This window comes from Diplotaxodon limnothrissa, linkage group LG9 (assembly GCF_057381915.1).
Source record: "Diplotaxodon limnothrissa isolate DT_005_m linkage group LG9, D_limnothrissa_male_GT1.1, whole genome shotgun sequence".
NCBI classification, from domain to species: domain Eukaryota; kingdom Metazoa; phylum Chordata; class Actinopteri; order Cichliformes; family Cichlidae; genus Diplotaxodon; species Diplotaxodon limnothrissa.
Genome location: NC_140604.1, coordinates 14397856 through 14419160, shown reverse-complemented (window position 1 = coordinate 14419160; position 21305 = coordinate 14397856). Strand labels below are relative to the sequence as shown.

At 39.6% G+C, this 21305-nt stretch overlaps 1 protein-coding gene across 1 annotated transcript in view; it reads right to left on the bottom strand.

Moving 5' to 3' along the window:
• Nucleotides 1–951: 951 nt before the first annotated feature.
• Nucleotides 952–21305, bottom strand: part of LOC146625328 (uncharacterized) — a 155623-nt gene continuing 135269 nt past the window's right edge. Inside the window, exons 6-7 of the mRNA XM_085362768.1 lie at nucleotides 2191–2787; nucleotides 952–1865 (exon numbers count right to left, since the gene is read on the bottom strand). Of these exons, the coding sequence (XP_085218894.1) occupies nucleotides 1173–1865; nucleotides 2191–2787 (1290 nt within the window). The 3' untranslated portion in view covers nucleotides 952–1172. The remainder of the gene's footprint in view (nucleotides 1866–2190; nucleotides 2788–21305) is intronic.

Here is a 21305-nt window from a genome sequence, read left to right as displayed (position 1 = left end):
TAACTTCTAAGGACCTCAACGTCTCTCTCACATTGCGTTTTTTAAACATGTTTCCATTTGTCACTTCAGTCTTTACTCTGAAATACAGGAAGAGAAATCATGGCTGAAACAACTTCTCATGAAACCAGGGGTGTGGTCCAACAGTCAGTTTTGGTGAGGAAAGCTCCTAACTGAGAGAAGTGACCCAGAAGTATCTGTGTAGCAGCCACAATGAATCAAGATCATGAGCTTTATTAACTGATCAAAGTCTCTTCTTTCATCTTCTGTATTATTCAGTTTGCATTGGTAATGCCCATTATTGTAATGCTTTTTTAAGATGATGTTTTCTTTTGCGTGGAAACCAGGTCCAAATGGCTCTTTGGGTCTCAAAGGTTGCTTACCCCTGTGCTAAACTAATTAAAACATTGTAAGTTCACGTCTTCAGTTTACGTTTCTTTGTGAAAACAACACAGCAAAGGAGACTCAGTGACGTTTTGGTATAAGGGATAAATCTTCTGACCAAACCTGCTGGGACTGTGTGAGGTCCTGAGGCTAAGAGTAAGGATTTATCCACAGGAGAGCTGCGTTCTTACAAACCATCCCACTGTGTAAACCTGACATCTGTGGAACAGCTGAGCTGTATGATGTGTACAAGGACACAAAACATTATTTACCATCAGATCCCGAGCCCTCCATGTGTTAATCAAGACACTGCTGCTGTGCTACATCCATAAATAATGAATAAATTAGGAGCTAAAACTAAAAGGACAGTTTATTTGTACCATCGTCATGTCAACACATTCAAGAACATCACAGATGAAGAAACATTAAAAACTTCCACACTACATAAAGCAAGAAAAATAGTTTTTCTTGCTTTATGTAGAAAAACAGAAACATCAAACACCTCCAAGACTCTCTTTGAAAGAACTAAAAACCTTTATTCTCATGGTCCAATCATGAGTGAACTCCCCGATGAAGCCTTGTGTGCTAAAACATGTCAGAGTTTTAAAGGTTAAACATGAGTTTCCAAAACGTTTTGCTGGAGAACAATGAACTATTTGACTGAGTTTCAATTATTTACAGACGAGCAAAACCAGGACAGAGAAAAAAGGACAAAACTGACTCAGTAAAACGACAGAAAATAAGATCCCATGTAAATCTGTATTATGTAGAAGTTCAGCCCAGCAACCAGTTCAGTTCAACACAAGTTTAAATGATTCTATCTGAACTCTGTGGAGCCTGATCTCAAGCTTTTTGAGTCTGACACTGAAACCAGAGGATCTTTCTGTCTCTTCAGATTCACTGTGATCCAGTGATGGGAGTGATTTCAGCCCTGAGTGATCACGCTGATGTTTGCACAGAGCAGACAATGAGGTGAATGTTTGGGCACATTGGTAACAGTGAAACAGTTTATTAGTAACGTGGGATCGTTTGTGTTCGGAGTATGAACTGAGATTCCTGAAGCTCTTGTCACACTGGTCACAGCTGTAGTTTCCTTCCATGTGTGTACGTTCATGATTGTTACGATTACCTGAATTTGAGAAGCTTTTGTCACAGTGTCTGCACTTGTATGGTTTCTCTCCTGTGTGGACTCGTTTGTGTGTTTTAAGCTCACTTGCAGTGGTGAAGGATGACCCACACTGATCACAGAGGTGCTTTTTAACCCCACTGTGAATCAGTTCATGTCGTTTTAATTCACGTGATGTGGTGAAGCTTCTCCCACATTCTTTGCAGTATTGCAGTTTGTCTCCAGTGTGTCTACGTTGATGTATTTTTAGGGTCTTTTGCCGACTGAAAGTTTTTCCACAAAGGTCACAATGAAAGTCTTTCCCACCACCACGGTGATGACAGGGTTGAGAACTGGATCCATCTGTGTCGCTCTGCTTCTAAACAAAGACACAAAGACAGTGTAAGTCAGTCCTTCAACATTTTTATCCTGAACGTCGCCTGAAATAAAGAGCATCTCTGCAGACGTCCAATTACATTTGGCTGTTTCAGTTAACACACTCAGTTTACTGGGCTGCAATAACTACAATACTACCACCATAATACTACAGTAATACTAAAATCATAACTGACATGAAAATCTGAATAATCACTCAGAGCTGCTTTTCCATGCAGTAGAATTGCTAACATGCTAACACAGTTTAATGAGCAGAGTTGTTCCAAACAGTCAGGCTAAAATGACAAGATAACAATATAAATACATACCTCACAGTAACTGCACTTGTTGAGTCTCTTTCTGGTGTGGATCTGTTGGTGTAGTCTCAGGTAATGTGGAGATTTAAAAGTCTTCTCACACAGGTCACATTTATAAGGTCGTCCCTCAGTGTGGGTAAACATGTGTCGTTTTAATTGTGTGTCTGTTATAAACTCTTTGCCACACTGTTCACAGCAATACACAACATGTCTCGTGTGAATGCATAGGTGTGTATTTCGTTTCCCTCTCTGGCTGAAAGTTTTTCCACAGATGTCACAGCTGTATGCCTTAATTCCAGAGTGGGTAACTAGATGACTCTGTAAGTGGCTACTGCGATTAAAAGCTCTGCCACACTGATCACAGCTGTACGCTTTAACTCCACTGTGGATGAGTTGGTGGTTTTTTAGAGCAACCTTCCAGGAAAAAGACTTTCCACACAACTCACAGCTGAACGGTCTCTCTCCAGTGTGGATGACCTGATGGTGTTTTAGATTAGCCTTCACAGTAAAATCCTTCCCACACTCGTCACAGGTGTATGTTTTCTCTCTCTTTCTTGGTTGAGGTTTGTCGGCCTCCTGAGAGCGCTGACTTCTCGCTCCATGTTGGTCCTGCAGTGACAAAGATACAAACAGAGGCAGTGAGTGAAATGCAGTCGTGGAACAAACTCAACCTTCAAACTCCCTCCATTAACACTAGTTTTAAACCTGAAGGTGGAGTGTGGCACCAAACACCTTAAAGGTCTCTTATCCCCACCTACTGGTAGTTCTAACACATTACATCCAACCTGCTGTTAAAAATAATTCATGACTGTTCAAACACTAAAATCAAGCCCATCCCTCCTGATTGCACGCGCGCACACACACACACACACACACACACACACACACACACACACACACACACACTTTTATATTATTTTAGAATTTATATCATATTGTTGTTTCCTATTACATATTTCTATATTTTTTATAGATTTATACATAATTATTTACTGATAATAAATCCTATGTTTGGTTATTTGTTTATTCAAAAGGAACCCCATTAGCTTCCACAACAGATGTTGCTCGTTTTCCTTCAAATACAATCACATAAAATATTACACAATAAAGTAGATTCAAGAGATTCACATAATTTTACATCCACAGTGAGGTTTCACAATTAAAATATAAGCAATCAATAATAATAATAATAATACCAATAACATTGAGACACATTACACAAATTTCAAAAACAAACCATCTCTTACAATATTTATAACAACTAAAAGCTCTTTAAATCAGCTTTTAAGTGTTCATTGAAGTTTTGAATAGTTGCTAATTCTCTAATTTTATAAGGCAATTTATTCCACTTAAAAGTTGCTCTAAATATAACAGTTTTACAAAAAGTTACTTTTAACTCGAGCATTTACTAAATTGCAGTTTGTTGAAAACTGTGTAATATGATTATGTATTTCATCTGGATACTGCAGCTGAGCGGAAAAAAATGTGGTGTGTTTAACAGAATTGCTTTCTTTATAACTACAAGTATTAAATCCCAGTTCTTTGTATTCCCTACGGCAAAGAAAGACACGGCTCAAAGTGGTCAAAGCTCAAAAGATGATCTCTATTTTTCATTCCCAGGAATGGAGACCTGAACACACGAACACATAAGGTCAGGTCTGAAGTACAAACAGGAAGCCTAGTTATTTATATACTTCCTCTAGACGTCACACACACTTTAAGTTTAAATCAAAGACTGTGCTTAGATTCACTTTCTGGCTGCAGCTCCTATTTTCTGCAAAAGCATGTAGTTTCCTGTCAGTACTTTTTGGCACAGACTGTACTCAGAGTTGGGCCTCACAATATAATCAGCAAATAAGCGCTAAGAATATATATTTAAATCCCAACAGACCCCCTTTTCGTCTTTTTTAAAAGACGACATAAACCCTAATTTATCCCATTAAGTTTTACTTTTATGTGACAGTAATAGCTAAAATATAACAAACATCTAGCTCCAGACAGCACCTCACGTTTGTGCTGGGCTGTGATTATTACCCCCTTTTTAAGTAGAATCCCAGTTTAAACCCACTTATGAACCTTCCAGATCCCTCAGGTCATCTGGATCCGGTCTTTTATCAGTTCCCAGAGTCAGAACCAGACACGGAGAAGCTGCATTCAGCTTTTATGCTCCTTATATCTGGAACAAACTCCCAGAAAGCCTCAGATCAGCTGAAACACTCAGTTTATTTAAATCCAGGTTGAAGACTCACCTATTCTCAGCTGCATTTGAATAAAGCACCAAATCCACACTTTTAAGCTCAAATTTCAAAACTTACATTAACTACTGATCTTATCTATTTCTGATTTTATCTGTTTTGATTTTATATACTGTTTTGTTTGTTTGTTAATTAGTTAAGCTTAAATTTCAAAACTTACATTAACTACTGATTTTATCTACTGTTCTGATTTTATATACTGTTTTGTTTGTTTGTTAAGTGGGTTTAGAGCTCTGGGTAGCTCCCCAGCTGGGTCTAGACTGGGTCTAGAAAGTATTTTAAATTCAGGGAATTTAAAATAGAAAGTAGCTCGTCCACAGGAGGACTGGTAGCTCCCCTTACGATAAGGGTTCAGATCGCGCGAACAGGTGTGAAATGTGTGTGTTTAGTTAGTTAGTTTGTTTGCTTGTTTTAATCAATTTTAAATCATGCTTTTTTATTTGTTTTTGTTTCTAATGTCTCTGTAAAGCACTTTGAATCACCTTGTTGTTGAATTGTGCTATACAAATAAATTTGCCTTGCCTTCTGACTTCCCTCACTGCTCACGGTAAAATCCAAACAGCTTTTCCTAATAACAGGTCCTACATTGCTTTTTGTCACTCTTTGGAAACAGCCTCTATAGAGTTAAAATTTACTCCTGGTTTTTCACCCCCTCTACGGGTAACATATATCTGGCCTTAACACTATTCTTGGGCAATTTACATAACATAGAAATCCTGCAAAACTATAACTAAAGTCCTTCTCATTACTCTTCATTACTTTTATGCTCACATTTAACCTGTGTCTAATGAGCTTTTAGTCTCCTAAACCACACATCCTCTGGAACTGAGATTCTCTGTGCTTCTTTTCAGGATTTCTCTTTCTCTGGTCGGTTCCTGGATTCTCGCCAACCCCTCCGTGGATTTGCTCTGGTTCTGGAATCTCCTGTAAAAGATAGAAAACAAAAAAACCTTTCCCTGCTACGCCTCCATAACCTATTATGTTCATCAATTGTTCGCTTAATTCAATTCCACAACACAGTGTGATGGGGAAATCAGCTGTGTTTTGCTGCCCTTTTTATTTCGAATCTGGCGCGAACCGGCGAGACAGTTCCTGAATCAGCCACATGGTACGAACTGCCCGCGAGGCCTCGAACATCACTGCATACGTAATCAAAGCAAGCCTCGATACGCGCTTCTCACAAAAACTCACCGGAGATTACCCGACACAGGTATCGAAGCTTCGACACACAGGACACATCACTACCGTTGAGGCTGCGCACTTTAAAGCTGCAGAACCTGAATTGGGATACAGCCATGATGATCTCCAGCCTTGTGCTCGTCAACATTCTCACCTGAGTTAAGAAGACGATTACTGAAATGGTCTAAAGGGGTCCTTTAATGACAGCAATGAAATGCAGTGGTAAGGGTTTTTGGGGATTAAGTTCATTTTCATGGCAAAGAAGGATGATGCAATTCATCTGATCACTCTTCATAATGTTCTGGAGTGTATGCAAATTGATATTATAAAAACTTAAGCAGCAACTTTTCCAATTTCCAATATTTATGCAATTCTCAAAACTTTTGGCCACGACTGTATAACCTCTTTTTAAGTCTTGTGGATATTATACATGGTTATGTTTAGGATATGTCGGCCAATTTCCACTGGAAATGCCTTTTGGTTAAACTGTCAGCAAGGAATTTGCATTTGCACTGTTAAATTTTTATATAACTTTAATGCACATAAAAAACAGCTGCTTGTTTAAGTGAAAATACATTGATGGGCTTTTTTAAATAAAGTTGTGGAGTTGTAAAGTATTTTGTCTAGTGTCACTTATATCGTCAGTTATATTGTTATCGCACATTTTCAAATGTCCATCCATCTTCATCCGCTTTGTCCGAGGCCGGGTCGCGGGGGCAGCAGCCTAAGCAAAGGGGCCCTGTAAGGAAGAGGACTCCCTTACTGCATTTATTTATATTGTATTGTCTGTATAGCACTTTAGAGCACACCTTTCACTTTATTAAAAGCACCTTATCAAGCACTTTATGAGCATTGCACTTTAAGCATGGATTTGCACACAAGAAGTTTAAATATTTATTGACTATTTATTGGGAATTTTAAAATCAGTTGGTGGCCTTGTTTCAGATCCTGCACAGCTGCTCCTCATCAAGGAATGTGGTGGTTGTCTGTCAGGAGAGAAGAATGGTGATTGAGATTGTGATTAAGGTTTACTAATAAGGAAAACTAATGCAAATGTGTGTGTGAAATCTAGGGATAAAAGTGGTGCAAATAAGTGTTTGTAAGTTAATGATTACTCACCTTTCTTGCCTGTGTCCTCTTCAAGGTGTTTGGGCAAATGTTTCCCCGGGGGTCCAGACACCATTTAAAGGTTCCGGGAGAGACCATTGGTAAAGAGAGTGTGGTGAATCTTTTTGTGCTTGGGTTTCTGGGTTTTTATAATATTGGGTTTTGTGTAACATTAAAGTGTGAAATATTTATTAATATGTAAATGTGAAGATGTATTTATGTATTTATTTATTCTTATTGATATATTGTATACTGTGGTGGAAGGTTGGGATTTAAGAATTTACCTGAGAGTGGAATAATGGTTAAGTCTGTGACAGCTGAACATATTTAAGGCTGCCAGTCCTCATTAGAGGATGGATTTTTGTGCTGTGAAGAAGCTCGACAAGTTAATTGTTTTAAGGAGAGCCATATAGCAAATAAATACTTTGTTCCACTACACTTGCCTTGGTCTGTCTCACTGTGTTTCCAGCCACTAAGGGCTGCCCTGTTACAGGCCCAGACCTTTCAAATGTATATCGTGATAAATATTTTTGGTCATATCGCCCTGCTCTGTCTGTCACCTTCTGTGTTGAGCTCATTGTTTCCTCTGTAGTGGCTGAGCTGAGTCCAAGTAGCTGAAAATGTTCCTCTGCTGCTCCGTCAGACTCTTCTCCTCCTGCTGATCAGCTGGGACACAAAACAGATCTTTGTTAGGCTCCACACTGCACTGAAGAGTCAAAGTGTCTCATATGTTCATCTCACAAGTAAAAGAACACATTTGTTTCCCGATGTGGGCAACTTATTGGAAACAAACACAAACGGTTTGAGCACTGATACCTGGCATTGCTGGCATTGAAAGATGCAATGCCAGCAATGAGGATTGTCAAGACTAAAACCAATCATTAAGCAAAGACAACAGGGATCATTTGTTTCTGTTTATTTAGCATTCACATTTGTAGTTGCCTTCTGTACAGGGGAAGTCCACGCACACTGTGTGGTACCGCCATCGCAGAAGGTGCATTCAATCTCTGTAAGAAAAACTAGATTGTCTGAGACTGAAATGATATTAACAAAAGGAGAGGTGATTTGTAAAACTTCAAGTGTATGATAAGGTGAAAACAAATACACAATTGCATGTCATGTAGTTGAAGGGGTTTTTTTTTTCTTCTTTTGGAAGACCGGAAAACACTGAAAGTTACAAATGTATTGTGCTTGAAACGAATTCAAAATAGGTGATAAAGCCAGCTGCACATGTGTGTCACAAGGAAATTACATTACATTATAAATATTCCTAACTTAGCCATGGCAGCCATGTTGATGTATTACCTATATTGGCTGAAAGTGTTCATTTCTAGAGAAAAGACACAGGCAGACTATGCTTACAGGATGTGATGTTACATGTTATTATGTGATGTTATTGAAATCATCATGAATGAGTGATGATTTCTATAACTTTGTGTGTATAATTTGGCATTTCTCACTGATGTAGGCCAAAAATAAATACATAATAAAATGTAATTTATTTTAAAGGTTTATTTGCAAGACACAAAAACAGACAAAATAGAAAATTCCACATGTATTGTGAAACTTTACACACACACACTAGGGCTGCCACAAACGATTATTTTGATAGTCGACTAGTCACCGATTATTTTTGCGATTAGTCGACTAATCAGATCATCATCCATTGGACGTAAAACGAACAGCTTATTGCACCAGCAGCATCTGCTCTTATATAACTATCATTAGCTTACAGCTTTAAGTGTTTAAGGTTTGTGCTAACTAAAAATAAAGACAAGATGATATTTTATTAAATTTTAATGAAATTTGCAGATTGTTTCGGTGAAGTTTAATAAACTCCTTGCTATCTAAAATATAACAGGACACCAGAGTAAATTCTCGAGCATCTCACACTTCTGATAATCAGCTGTCTGCTTGATGTTTATTCAGCTGTGTAAAAACTATAACTTTAATCTCAGCCAAACCGATTTACTCAGGAACAAATAAAATACAAAAAAAAAGCCAAACAATAACATTTTTAAGTTATCTATGTGACTTATATATCATGTTTAACCTGAGTAGCGAAAGACGGCGGTGGGTTTGAAAGCAATTTGCCGGGAGTCCGGTGTTCTCACGCGCTCTGGTGAGCCTAGCCCCCAGCTAACTATCAAGCTAGTGGGTAACAGACGTCTCCGAAAACGTCGGAGTGTAGCATCCCTGGCTGAATGATGGTCTCTTATACTGATGCTTCACAGAGGTTTTATTGGAAATGTTTTTATTGAAACATTCAGTGAAGACACCGTAAGAGCTAGGAGCAAAACAAAACCAGCAATATTAATACCATAAGATCAAAGGAAACAAATTTCTCCTGCTCACATATAGCATATACATCAAATTTACATCACTCAATTCATTGTATCACCTCACTAACTTACCACTACACATAAAGGTCAAGTTCAAGGTTAACAATATAAACTCTATTAAACGACATTTTGATTGCATGTAACTTATTCCGTTAAAGGAAACATTAACAAACCTTGTGCCACTGTCAGCCAGGTACTAATTGGCAAAGTAAACGTACATATTTTTCACTTTAAGGCACACTATTTTACCATATCCTAAAAGAAACGTTACTAACAGCCCTTTAACGGTTTTGTGCCAGTTTCCTGTTTCAAAATAAAAGCATGGATTTCAAAATAAAACCGAAGTGCCTTTCAAACAAACGTAAAAATATTTACCAAATTTAAAGGTCATTTACACTCCCACCAAATCATGAGTGTTTTAACAAAAGGGAGAACTATAACACGAATGAATTTTAAAAACAAATGACCTTAACCACAAGGCCTTTTACATAACGAAAACAAAGAATTATCCATGCATGAGCCTGCAGGTAATGTCCACAAGTCTTCATACAATAAAGGGTATAGTCGTTGTCTTAGACAGCCTCTAAAAGCAAGATCAGTTTCTGAATGGGCCGTTCAACAATGGATGGCTTGCCAGAACATTGACCCTCCCTTTTCATTTTCTGGTCTCCAAGACGAATCTTAACTTTCCTCACAAGCCCATCTTTATCAGCGACTGTTTCTTCAACTCTGGCTAATCTCCACTCGTTCCGTGGCAGATCATCCATCCTTTCGATAACTATGTCACCAACTTTCAGATTCCTTCTAGAAATATGCCAACGTTGTCTAGTGGCAATATTAGAGAGATACTCTCTTCTCCAGCGGTTCCAGAATTGCTCTGCTAGATACTGGATATGACACCATCTCTTACGAGCATACATGTCTTCTCTGATGAACGTCCCGGGAGGTGGTAAGGCTCCAGTGGGTTTCATAGTGAGTAGGTGATTAGGAGTCAGCGGTTCTGGACCATTTGGATCATTCAGGTTATCCACAGTGAGTGGACGGCTGTTCACAATAGACATTGCTTCGTAAAACAATGTCCTCAAACAGGCATCATCTAATCTTCCAGGTGAGAGTGAAAGAGTGGACCGAAGTACATTTCTTACTGTTCTGATCTGTCTCTCCCAGACACCTCCAACATGGCTTGAATGGGGAGCATTCATAATGAAGTCGCACTGCCTCTCAGCCAAGAATGCAGTCAGACGATTGACATCCATCTGTTTCAGCGCATTATACATTTCATTCTTAGCTCCAACAAAATTGCTTCCTTGGTCACATCTTATTTGTCTACTGCTCCTCTTATGGAAACAAAACATCGGAGGCCATTAATGAAGGCATCTGCTGACATATCATTCACCATTTCAATGTGAATTGCTCTACAACAAAGGCATGTGAAAAGCAGACCATAACGCTTATTCACCTTACGCCCTTGCTTTGTAAAAAATGGCCCAAAACAGTCCATTCCGCAATAAGTGAAAGGTGGAGATGGATCCACCCGCTCAGATGGCAGGTCTGCCATTCGCTGCTCTTCCACTGATCCCCTGAGTTTCCTGCATTTGACACACTGATGCACATAAGATGCAACAGCTCTGTTCATTCCTGGGATCCAGTATCCATTTGATCTCGTTGATGGTTATACCCCTTCCTTGGTGTTTAACCTGTTCATGATGATGAGCTATTATCATCCTCGTTATGTGGTGGTCCTTTGGAATGATCATTGGATGTTTCTGAGAGGCAGGGAGAGATGCATTTTTCAGTCTTCCTCCCACCTTGAGGATTCCATCTTTGTCAAGAAAGGCATCCAATCGAAACAGTTTACTCTGCCGTGAAAGTTGTAAGCCATTACTAAGTAGCTGGATCTCATCTCGATACACTCGTCTCTGTAAATCTCTTATAATGATGCGCTGTGCAACCTCTCGCTCCTGAACTGTGCTGTGGCTTGTTGACTTGTCACTCTTGGTTCGGCGAAGAAGTCGCGCAACAGCTTGTTTGACCTTACACCATGAAGAAAACTTTGACAAGCGGTCTGGAAGAGTCACTTGTTCTGCAGACTCCAAATTTAGTGCTTGAACCCTTTTAACTTCAGGGTCCCCAACTGGGATTTCTGGGATTACCTCTACCTCTGGTGATACCTCTTTCTCCCATAAGAACTTGGGTCCAGTAAACCAGTTCGATGTCAGAAGCTTGCTTGCACTAGAACATCTCGAAGCAAGGTCTGCAGGATTCTTGTCAGTAGAAACATATCGCCACTGCTGAGGAGTTGTACTGAGATGTATTTTCTGAATCCTATTTGATACAAATGTGTGGAAGCGACGTGCCTCGTTGTTAATGTACCCCAGTACAACCTTGGAGTCTGTCCAGAAGTATTCATCAATCCCTGAAATTCCCAGTTCTTCCTTTAGAGTATTGCTTGCTGCAACTGATACAACAGCAGCAGTCAGTTCTAACCTGGGGATGGTCACAGCTTTGATTGGAGCAACTCTGGACTTTGCCATAATCAGAGCACAATGAACAGTTCCATTTCCCTTCACATGTCTCAAATATGAGCACTGGCCATAACCATACGTGCTTGCATCAGAGAAGTGATGTAGCTCTCTCTTTGTGACCTTTCCAAAGTCAGCTGGTACATAGCATCGGGGTATGGTGATTTTATCCAAATTTGCCAGATCACTCTTCCAGGATCTCCAGACTGGTTGCAGTTTACTGATGAGTGGGTCATCCCAACCTGTACCATGCCTACACATTTCTTGAAGAACCCTTTTCCCAGTTAGCAGGAAAGGAGCAATAAGCCCAAGTGGATCATAAAGAGAGGCAACAGTGGATAGTATACCACGCCTGGTTTCTGGTTGGTCCTTCAAACGGGCATGAAACCTGAAACTGTCTGACTCAATGTGCCAGTGGATTCCTAAGGCTCTTTCCAGTGATGAATCACTAAAGGCAAGATCAAGAGCCTTTACTTCAGTGGCACGCTCAGATGGTGCTATACTCTCAAGCACCTTCGCATTGTTACACACAAATTTGTGTAGTCGCAGACCACCCATAGCACAGAGCCTTCGGGCTTCTTTTGCAAGCTGAATAGCCTCATCTACATCTGCTATGCTTGTGACACCATCATCCACATAGAAGTCCCTCATAATGAATTGGGAGCCCAGAGGAAACATGCTCTCGTTCTCCTTAGCGAGATGTTTCAACCCATAGTTGGCACATCCCGGTGAAGATGCAGCACCGAAAAGGTGAACTTTCATACGGAATTCCTGTGGCTCCACACTGAAGTTCCCATCCTTCCACCACAGGAAACGTAGGTAGTCTCTATCCGCTTCGCGCACATGAAACTGATGAAACATCCTTTCGATGTCGCACATCAGAGCAACATGGTTCTGTCGAAATCTGATAAGAACACCAGTTAGAGTATTTGTCAAATCTGGGCCCGACAGGAGATGATCATTTAGGCAAGTTCCCTTGTACTTAGCCGAGCAATCAAAAACCACTCTGAGCTTCTCTGGTTTTTTGGAATGATAAACTCCGTGGTGTGGAATATACCATGTTTCACCTTCCTTCTCTTCACAGAGAACTTCTTCAGCATCATTGTTTTTAATTACCTCATTCAAAAACGTTACGTAGTGAGTCTTGTAGTTCTTGTTGTTCAGCAGCTTTCGTTTGAGATGGTTGAGCCGGATGATAGCTAACTGCTTGTTGTTGGGAAGGTAGGGTCTCTCTTTAAAAGGGAGAGGCATCTCATAGTGACCATGTGCGTTCATGTAAATGCTTTCCTTTAGCATATTGAGGAAGAGGATGTCATCTTGAGACACTGTTCTGTTGTCCTTGCTGATGTCCTTAAAGTCAGACTCAAGTACTTTAATGGCATCGGATGGCGTCACTGGAGGAAGCTCTTTGACAGTTACTCTATGGCATATGTTGGCGACAGGAGGAGATTCAAGGTGAGGTGGTGAGCAGCCTATGATGCTCCATCCTAGGTCTGTGCGGACTGCATAAGGCTCATTATCTCTTCCTAGGATGACCTGTCTTGGTGCTAGTGCCTGTGAGCAGTTATAACCTATTAGAAGACCAACTTCACAGTCTAAATGTGGCGGAATATCATCTGCTATTGCTTTGAGATGATTCCAATGCCTCGCCGTTTCACTGGTAGGAATGTGCCTTCGATTCACTGGTATGCAGTCTTTGGTATAGGCAGGAGGGAGATCAATGTGATTTGTGGAGGTATAGCCACGCACTCTGAGACCTGAGACTCTTTCACTGTGTGTTACTGTGTCCTTTCCGATCATGGTGGTTAGCTTTAGCCTTACAGGATAGGTCTTGGTTGTCAAGCTACGACTAACATCTTCATCAATAAACACAGTGTCACTCTGGGTGTCAAGCAGAGCATAGACAAGCCTTTCTATTCCTGGGTTGTTGGAAGAGGAAACCCAGACTGGCAAAATCATGGATGTAGTCGTAGATGTGTGCTCAGTCTCTGTATTGAGAGACAATGTCGTAACTGCTTCGTCTGTATTCTGATTAGAGGCTAACACAGCATTCATGTTGGAATATCTGTCGTCATGAAGGCAAGTTGGGTGTCGTCCCTTACAGATATCACATAAGTGTCTGTGGCGGCAGTCTTTAACATTATGGCCTGGTTTCAGACAACCATAGCAGAGTTTGTTTTCCCTTACATACTTCCTTTTCTCTTCCAGAGGCGTTCCTTTAAACTCTGGACAACTATGTAGGCGGTGTTTGTTATCATGACAGAATGTACAAGGGGGCTTTAAGCTTGTCTTGGATGGTACATTCTTCTCATTCTCTGTAAGTGTCTGTGTATGAAGAACAGTAGATTTATTTTTCCTTTCTTTCAGATGATGTTTCTCTGCAGGTAAGTCTGATAAACGTAATGCATGGAGGGAAGTTACTGGGTTACAGGCAATCTCTGCTTCTAATGACATGAAGTTGACAAAGTCCTGAAAGGCTGGAAATTCCTGTCTGTCCTTCATAAACTGGGTCACCTTGCGGTTCCACCTTGAAGCTGCCCACTCAGGTAACTTTTGGACCAGCTTTTGGTTCTCTTCACAGTCATTCAGAATGTCCAGCCCTTTAATATGAGGCATGGCTTGCTGACATGCATGTAGGAAGTCGGCGAATGCTCTGAGTTGTTCTGCATCCTTTGAGTGGATCTTTGGCCAGCTAGCTAGTTTTTCTCTGAAAGCTCTCTGCAAGACGAATGGTTGACCGTACCTGCTATTAAGGCGATCCCATGCATCCTTATACGCTTCATCATCCTCCCTGTAAAAGATACCATCAAGTGTCTTTCGTGCTGGACCTCCCACATATCTTCTCAAGTAATGCAGTTTGTCAGCTGAACATATGTTCCTTTTATCTATGAGGGATATGAATGAAGATTTCCATTCAATGAACTGGATTGGGTCGCCGGTGAATACAGGTGGCTCTGGCATTGGAAGTCTGTTCATGGCTATGCTGTCTTGTACTGCTTGAGCTAAGTGGGACACATCTGTCTGTGGAGGTGAAGCTGGAAATCTTATGAGATGCTGAACTGGAGCCAGAGATACAGCTTGATGTGGGTGCATATGTTCCTGGTTCCTTAGTTTGCTGTTAGCAGAGCACAAGCTGCCCTCCTGCATTACATCTTGGTTGTAAATTGACAATCTTGCTCGTGCTGCTCTTATATCCTTTTCAGCCCTTAGTCTTTCTAGTTCATGTTTTTGAGCTTCAAGATCCCTTTTCTGTCGCTCTACTAAGAGCTGGATCCTTTCCTTTTGTTTTCCTTCCGCCAATAACAACTCATATTCTGCTTCCTTTGCTGCTAATTCTGCTGCAGCATCTGCTCTTTTTACTGCGACAATGGAGTCTATAGTGTGTTGACTTGGAGGTGAAACCGTGGATCCATATATGGAATGAGCATAGTCTCTGTTAAGGAGCTCACGAAGGCGTTCTTTGACTGCTTCACTATCATAGTCTTCGTCTATGCCTGATATTCTTTCATATGCAATTTTAATAATGTCCTTTGTTACGGCCTCACATGCATCAACACAACGTCTCGTTTCACTGGATGGTGTGAGGTGATCTCTGATTTGTACATAAATGTCCGTAATATCATTCATGCATTTCTCTAAGATATCAATGAGAGCTGCGATTTCACTTTCTGGAATGTTTAGCTTTAGCTGATTTCTTGCCTTACGTGCCTGGATCTTCCATTGATCATAAAGGTGCATGAGCCGCTTCTCCCTTTTGTATGCCTCCTCTCTCTGAAATGTAAGCATCTTCTCCGTGGGATTTCTTGGGCGATCAGATCTGCGAAGTTCCTCATCCTTGCTTGCTTGACAGATGTCTTTTATTTGATCTGAGCCTTCTGCTTCTGCAGTTAATATCTGAGATGCTTCCATTTTGAGCGAGTGTCACATTTAGACCATCACAATGAATCCCTCTTCTTTCATCATAGACTTTGGCAGTCAGGTGAAACTCGTGAGGCTGAAGCTCTTACTGTAGCATCCCTGGCTGAATGATGGTCTCTTATACTGATGCTTCACAGAGGTTTTATTGGAAATGTTTTTATTGAAACATTCAGTGAAGACACCGTAAGAGCTAGGAGCAAAACAAAACCAGCAATATTAATACCATAAGATCAAAGGAAACAAATTTCTCCTGCTCACATATAGCATATACATCAAATTTACATCACTCAATTCATTGTATCACCTCACTAACTTACCACTACACATAAAGGTCAAGTTCAAGGTTAACAATATAAACTCTATTAAACGACATTTTGATTGCATGTAACTTATTCCGTTAAAGGAAACATTAACAAACCTTGTGCCACTGTCAGCCAGGTACTAATTGGCAAAGTAAACGTACATATTTTTCACTTTAAGGCACACTATTTTACCATATCCTAAAAGAAACGTTACTAACAGCCCTTTAACGGTTTTGTGCCAGTTTCCTGTTTCAAAATAAAAGCATGGATTTCAAAATAAAACCGAAGTGCCTTTCAAACAAACGTAAAAATATTTACCAAATTTAAAGGTCATTTACACGGAGCGCTTTTGAAAATATGCGGTGTCTTGATAAACTGAGCAGATATTTGAGGTTTACACAGCTACATTCTCGCCTGAAAATATGTTAAACGTTTATTTTGTGACCCAGAAAGAATAATAAGAGTAATATTAAAACTAACTAGCTGCCGCCATTGTTGGAAACTGAGCTGGGCTGCGCTATGAATTCTGGGACACAGCTTCTTCTTCTTCTTCGGGATTTAACGGCAGCTGGCATCCTTGTACATGCAGTGCTGCCATCTTCTGTTTCAGTCCGTTATTACACTCTTAAATCCTACTACTTATTCCTGCGTCTTTTGGGATCTTACAAAGCTTTAATTATCCAATGGCACATCTGCTTACCTGCATCTTTTGCTCGTTACTCCTCCTCTTCATTTCTATTTTTTCTAAACTGAGCACCTGATGGCTTTGAACTTTTCTTGTCCATCTTCCATTGGTTTTAATTTTGCACTCCAGTATGAACACAAATCCCCCAACTCGATGATCACCACAAATAACCTAATAGACCTACAGCTTAGTTCACAGATTCACTTTGTCTAAGGTTTATTTCTGGGATTTCACACAACCCAGTATTCAGATCGTGAATACATAATGGGCTTGGATTTACAACATTATGAATGAAATGTGCTCTATTTGGAAGCAGCATGTCCCCCTCCCCTTTCCAGGGGTTGTGTGTGAGACTTTAAATCATCAAACTGTAAATTAATAATTTTTAATTGCTATTGATCCCTTTACCCCTGGTCCCAAAATGAATATTTATTTTCTTACTCTTCTTATATTTATGGTTTGTTTACTTGCACTGCGTAACTGGAGCCTCGTCATCTCGTCTCTCTATATACTGGACATTTTTGAACATTTTGTTGTTCAAGAGGAACAAGACTGGAACTTTTCTAGATACTGCACCAGTACTGTGTGTAAAATGCCATCAAAAAGTCAATCAAGTTTTATTATTTCTATCTCCTTTCACTTTTTAAAGGTTGCTATGTTAGAAAAAATATTTTGCCCTGCCATGCTGTTTATTGATGTGGCAAATGAATGGTTTATGAAAATATATCTAAATCTGTCATCAGTGTAATGATCATGTCTCACCTCTAGTCTTCTCTGTCTTAATTTCAGGTTCTCACCATGTGTTGTAGATAGTTTATGAGGTTAACTCGACCAAGCAGTCTACTTTTGGGTACTGTTTAGAATACCAGAATAGGGAGGATGGTGTAGGTTTAAGTTTATTAGACTGATACATATGTACCAACAAGACAGTGTACATCACTGTCACAAAAATGTTTGTTTTCATTCAAAGGCTAATACCTGGTGGGCTGGTCTCTAGTCAAAATGCCCGGGCCGATTTTTTGTCCCAGTCCAGCCCTGCTTCTGACTGTGGAGGAAGTTTGTAATTCTATTTCTGCACTTAAGGCCAACAAATCTCCTGGCACAGATGGTTTAACTGCAGAGTTTTATAAATCATTTTCTAATCTCCTGGCTCCGTTCTTACTGCAGGTTTTCATAGAAAGTATAGAGAATAACACTAGCTATTAAAGGCTGCACTGCAAATGCTATCTGTAACATTTCTATTAAACAAAAAGTCACATACACAGGACTGTTAATATCCCAAGACCAAAAGTCAAGATGCTCGTCAAACTTCACTCCGATTATACAAAAAAATGTGAAAAAAGTTCAACCAGTGGCTGCAAAGGCATTTATCTCTGACAGGTAGAGTGTTAATTACTAAAGCCTAAGGGATATCACGACTGGCATATGCTGCTCTCTCCTTACATCTGGATAAGAAAATTAGTAAAGACATTGACCTCATGCTCTTTAATTTTACATGGAAAAACCATACACATTATATTAGAAAATCTGTTGTGATGAATAACTACAAATCAGGTGGGCTTAACATTTTAGACTTTTCTACTTTAAATAACACTTTCAAAATGATTTGGGCTAAACATTTTCTTAAAACCCTACCTCTATCTGGAATTTTATACCATATCATATTTTCTCCCATTTTGGTGGCTTTAATTTTATTTTAAATTGTAATTACAGTGTTGAAAAAGTCCCTGTAAATCTTTCATCCTTCCATAAGCAGGTCCTCTTAGCGTGGACCCTCATTTATAAACACAACTTCTCACCACACATATAACTCATCTGGAACAACAGAGATATTTTATTTCTTTTATTATCACTTTTCCTGGAAACTTGGGTCCAAAATGGGATCCTATTGGTGGCTCAGCTGGTTAATAAAGAGGGAGTACGACTTACTTACAATGAATCCCTTACACTATATAATTTTCCAGTCAGTGTTTGGGAATTCTCAATGGTGCTTGGTGCCATACCCTCAGGTACTTTAATGTTATATAAAAACACTGACAGTTCAATATCTACCTCAGTCACTCTCCCTGATCCAGCTGAGTCAGCAGTGGGAAAAATCTGCTTTTCACAGGAACTTGGTAACAGCAATAAGAGAATACGTAGTTTATTCCAAGAATATATCGTGTCTCTCCCATATATATAATATCTTACTGGAACCAACATGTTCCAGATATCACCTGGAAGACAGTCTGGATGATCCTATAAATATCTAATTGTAAACAAGGTGAAGGAAATCTCATATAAAATTCTTCATAAATGTTACCCAGCCAGTCACTATATGGTAACATTTAAAAGACACATAAATACTAATTGCACTTTCTGTGGGCATCATCTAGAAACTGTGGCACATCTTTTTTGGTACTGTTCCTCTACACAGAGATTCTGGAAGAATTTAGCAGTTTTGTTATTGTCCATATTTTAAGGGAGTTTTCTTAATGATGGGAAAATGTTTTATTCTGTTTCTTTAAGTTCCCCAGGAAGAATGATAAATGTTTTTTTTTATAATAAATATGTTAATACTTTTAGCTAAATGTTCTATCCATAAATGTAAGTTTATTAATAAAACACCATATTTCTGCCTTTTTATAAGGATATGGAATAGTACATACAATCAATATCAGACTCAACCAACAAAAAGGCTCTCAGAACAATATTTATATATGTTGATTTTTTTCGTGTACTCATATCATAATTTTTTTTACCCCTGGTTCTGTATGTTCATGTTCTGTTCTTTCGTAAACTTCATCTGTTTGTATGTTGTATATTTATTGAGTTTCAATAAAGTTCAGTTAAAAAAAAGTACATTCTAAATGAACCTTCAGACGTCACTAATCACGTGACTCTGGCCAAACGAATCAAGCCTCGACACGGTGCTTCTGAAGCAGTATGTTGATCTTTTTCACACACGCACCGGAGCGTCAGCTTCAAGCGGACCATCGCTACCTCTCACATCTAAAGGTAAGTGTCAAGGTAACTTTGAACTGAGTTCAGTCAATCTCGAGTTTTTTTAAGTTTTCTGTTGCTCTCTGTGAGAGGAGACCGTTAAAGGCGAGGCTCTCCAGAGTGTAGCAAAACAGGAAACAGCTGCTGGCTGTGTGTGCGTGTGTGCAAAAGAATAGATTAGAAGTGCAAGTGAGCCACGAGTATAGAAAGGTCAAGTTTCGTGAGTTGTTTTTCTCACCACTGATCACGCGCTCAACACTCTACACATACTTGCATCACACGCGCGCTCTCGAGCATCAGTATTGTACAATTCTGGGCGTCACGTGAGTTGAGGGTGTTACCATATAACGGAAATCTCCATTGTTCTGTAGCAGTGGTTCTCAAACGTTTCACAATGAGTTTCACCCTTACGAGCGACATCACAGCACAGTAGTATAGGCCTATTTAACACTACATACACATGAAGACGTTTCACCTCTTATCCGAGAAGCTTCTTCCGTTCTAAGGGTCACATGGTGGAGAGTCCCAGATTTAAATGTATTTCAAGCAGAGGTGGGACCAAGTCATTGTTTTGCAAGTTTCAAGTAAGTCTCAAGTCTTTATCCTCAAGTCTCAAGTCAAGTCTCAAGTAATGTCAGGCAAGTCAGAGTCGAGTCTCAAGTCACTGGTGTAAAAGTCCGAGTAAAGTCACAAGTCTGAAACTTTGAATTTCAAGTCCTTTCGAGTCTTTAAAAAAAAACGAAAAAAAGCATGTTGCAGTTATGCTAAATGTAAATATTAGACCATGTAATTTTAAAATCTGTGTTTTTCTCAACACATGACAAAATAGTGAACTTAGAAAATATACACAAATTGTGAAATTGCACCTCTTTAAAATGCAGCTCAATTAAACTTAGCTCCAAGAATAATTTTCACCGACAGTTCTGAGATAAGCTGCATGTTATTCTTAGATGCGGTTGTAGGACCGGCTTTAAAATCGCATGACAAAAATATCATACACATTAAAAAAAAACTGCATCACCAACGTAGCCTGGAAAACATTTGCTAGTTAGATGAAGTCAGCTATCTCATCGTAGCATATTTATATGCATATTTATAATCATACGGTTCTTGGAGTGAGTGCATACACTCATGAAGTTTAGTAACTTCCGGTCACTGCATCAAGCCCAGGTACAGTTTACCGCCGGATGGGTACAGGACCTTGAAATGCACCGTGTAGAACGAAAGACCATCGTACGTATCATAAGTTTACCAGTCTCACAAATCGTCGTCATAAATACACATTCGTTAACCGTTTATTAATAGGACCTTTGAGCTCAATGGTAATTAATTAGTAGTGGAAATAATTTCTGGTTCGCATTACAGAAATGTAGCAGTGACAATAATACTGTATGCTGTAATCGCACTGGGCAATTAGTGATACAAAACAACTGTTTTATCCTGTGAATAAAAGTATATGTTTTTGTCAATGTACCATAATAACAGAAGCGAAACGCAATATTGTGTCAGGACAATTCACTATTTATGCACAATAAACAAAGGAGCATAGCGCGACAATTTCTGTTCAGCGCCAGACTTGCTTGTAACCTATATCACCAATTATGTTATGGAAATGACGCATTAACTACAACAGCAGACTAACCTTTGAGCTGGAGTGTTCTGAGATGTTATATTTGATCCTTGAATGGCTGCAATCCAGTCGCCTCTTTGTTACTTCGGAAACATGGCTCGAACAATTTCTCTTCAACGACGTAATCTGATAACAACCGATCTCTTTACCCGTCGGCTTCCCGTGGCTGTCATGCGACCGGCTATTGCAGTTAATAATACAACGG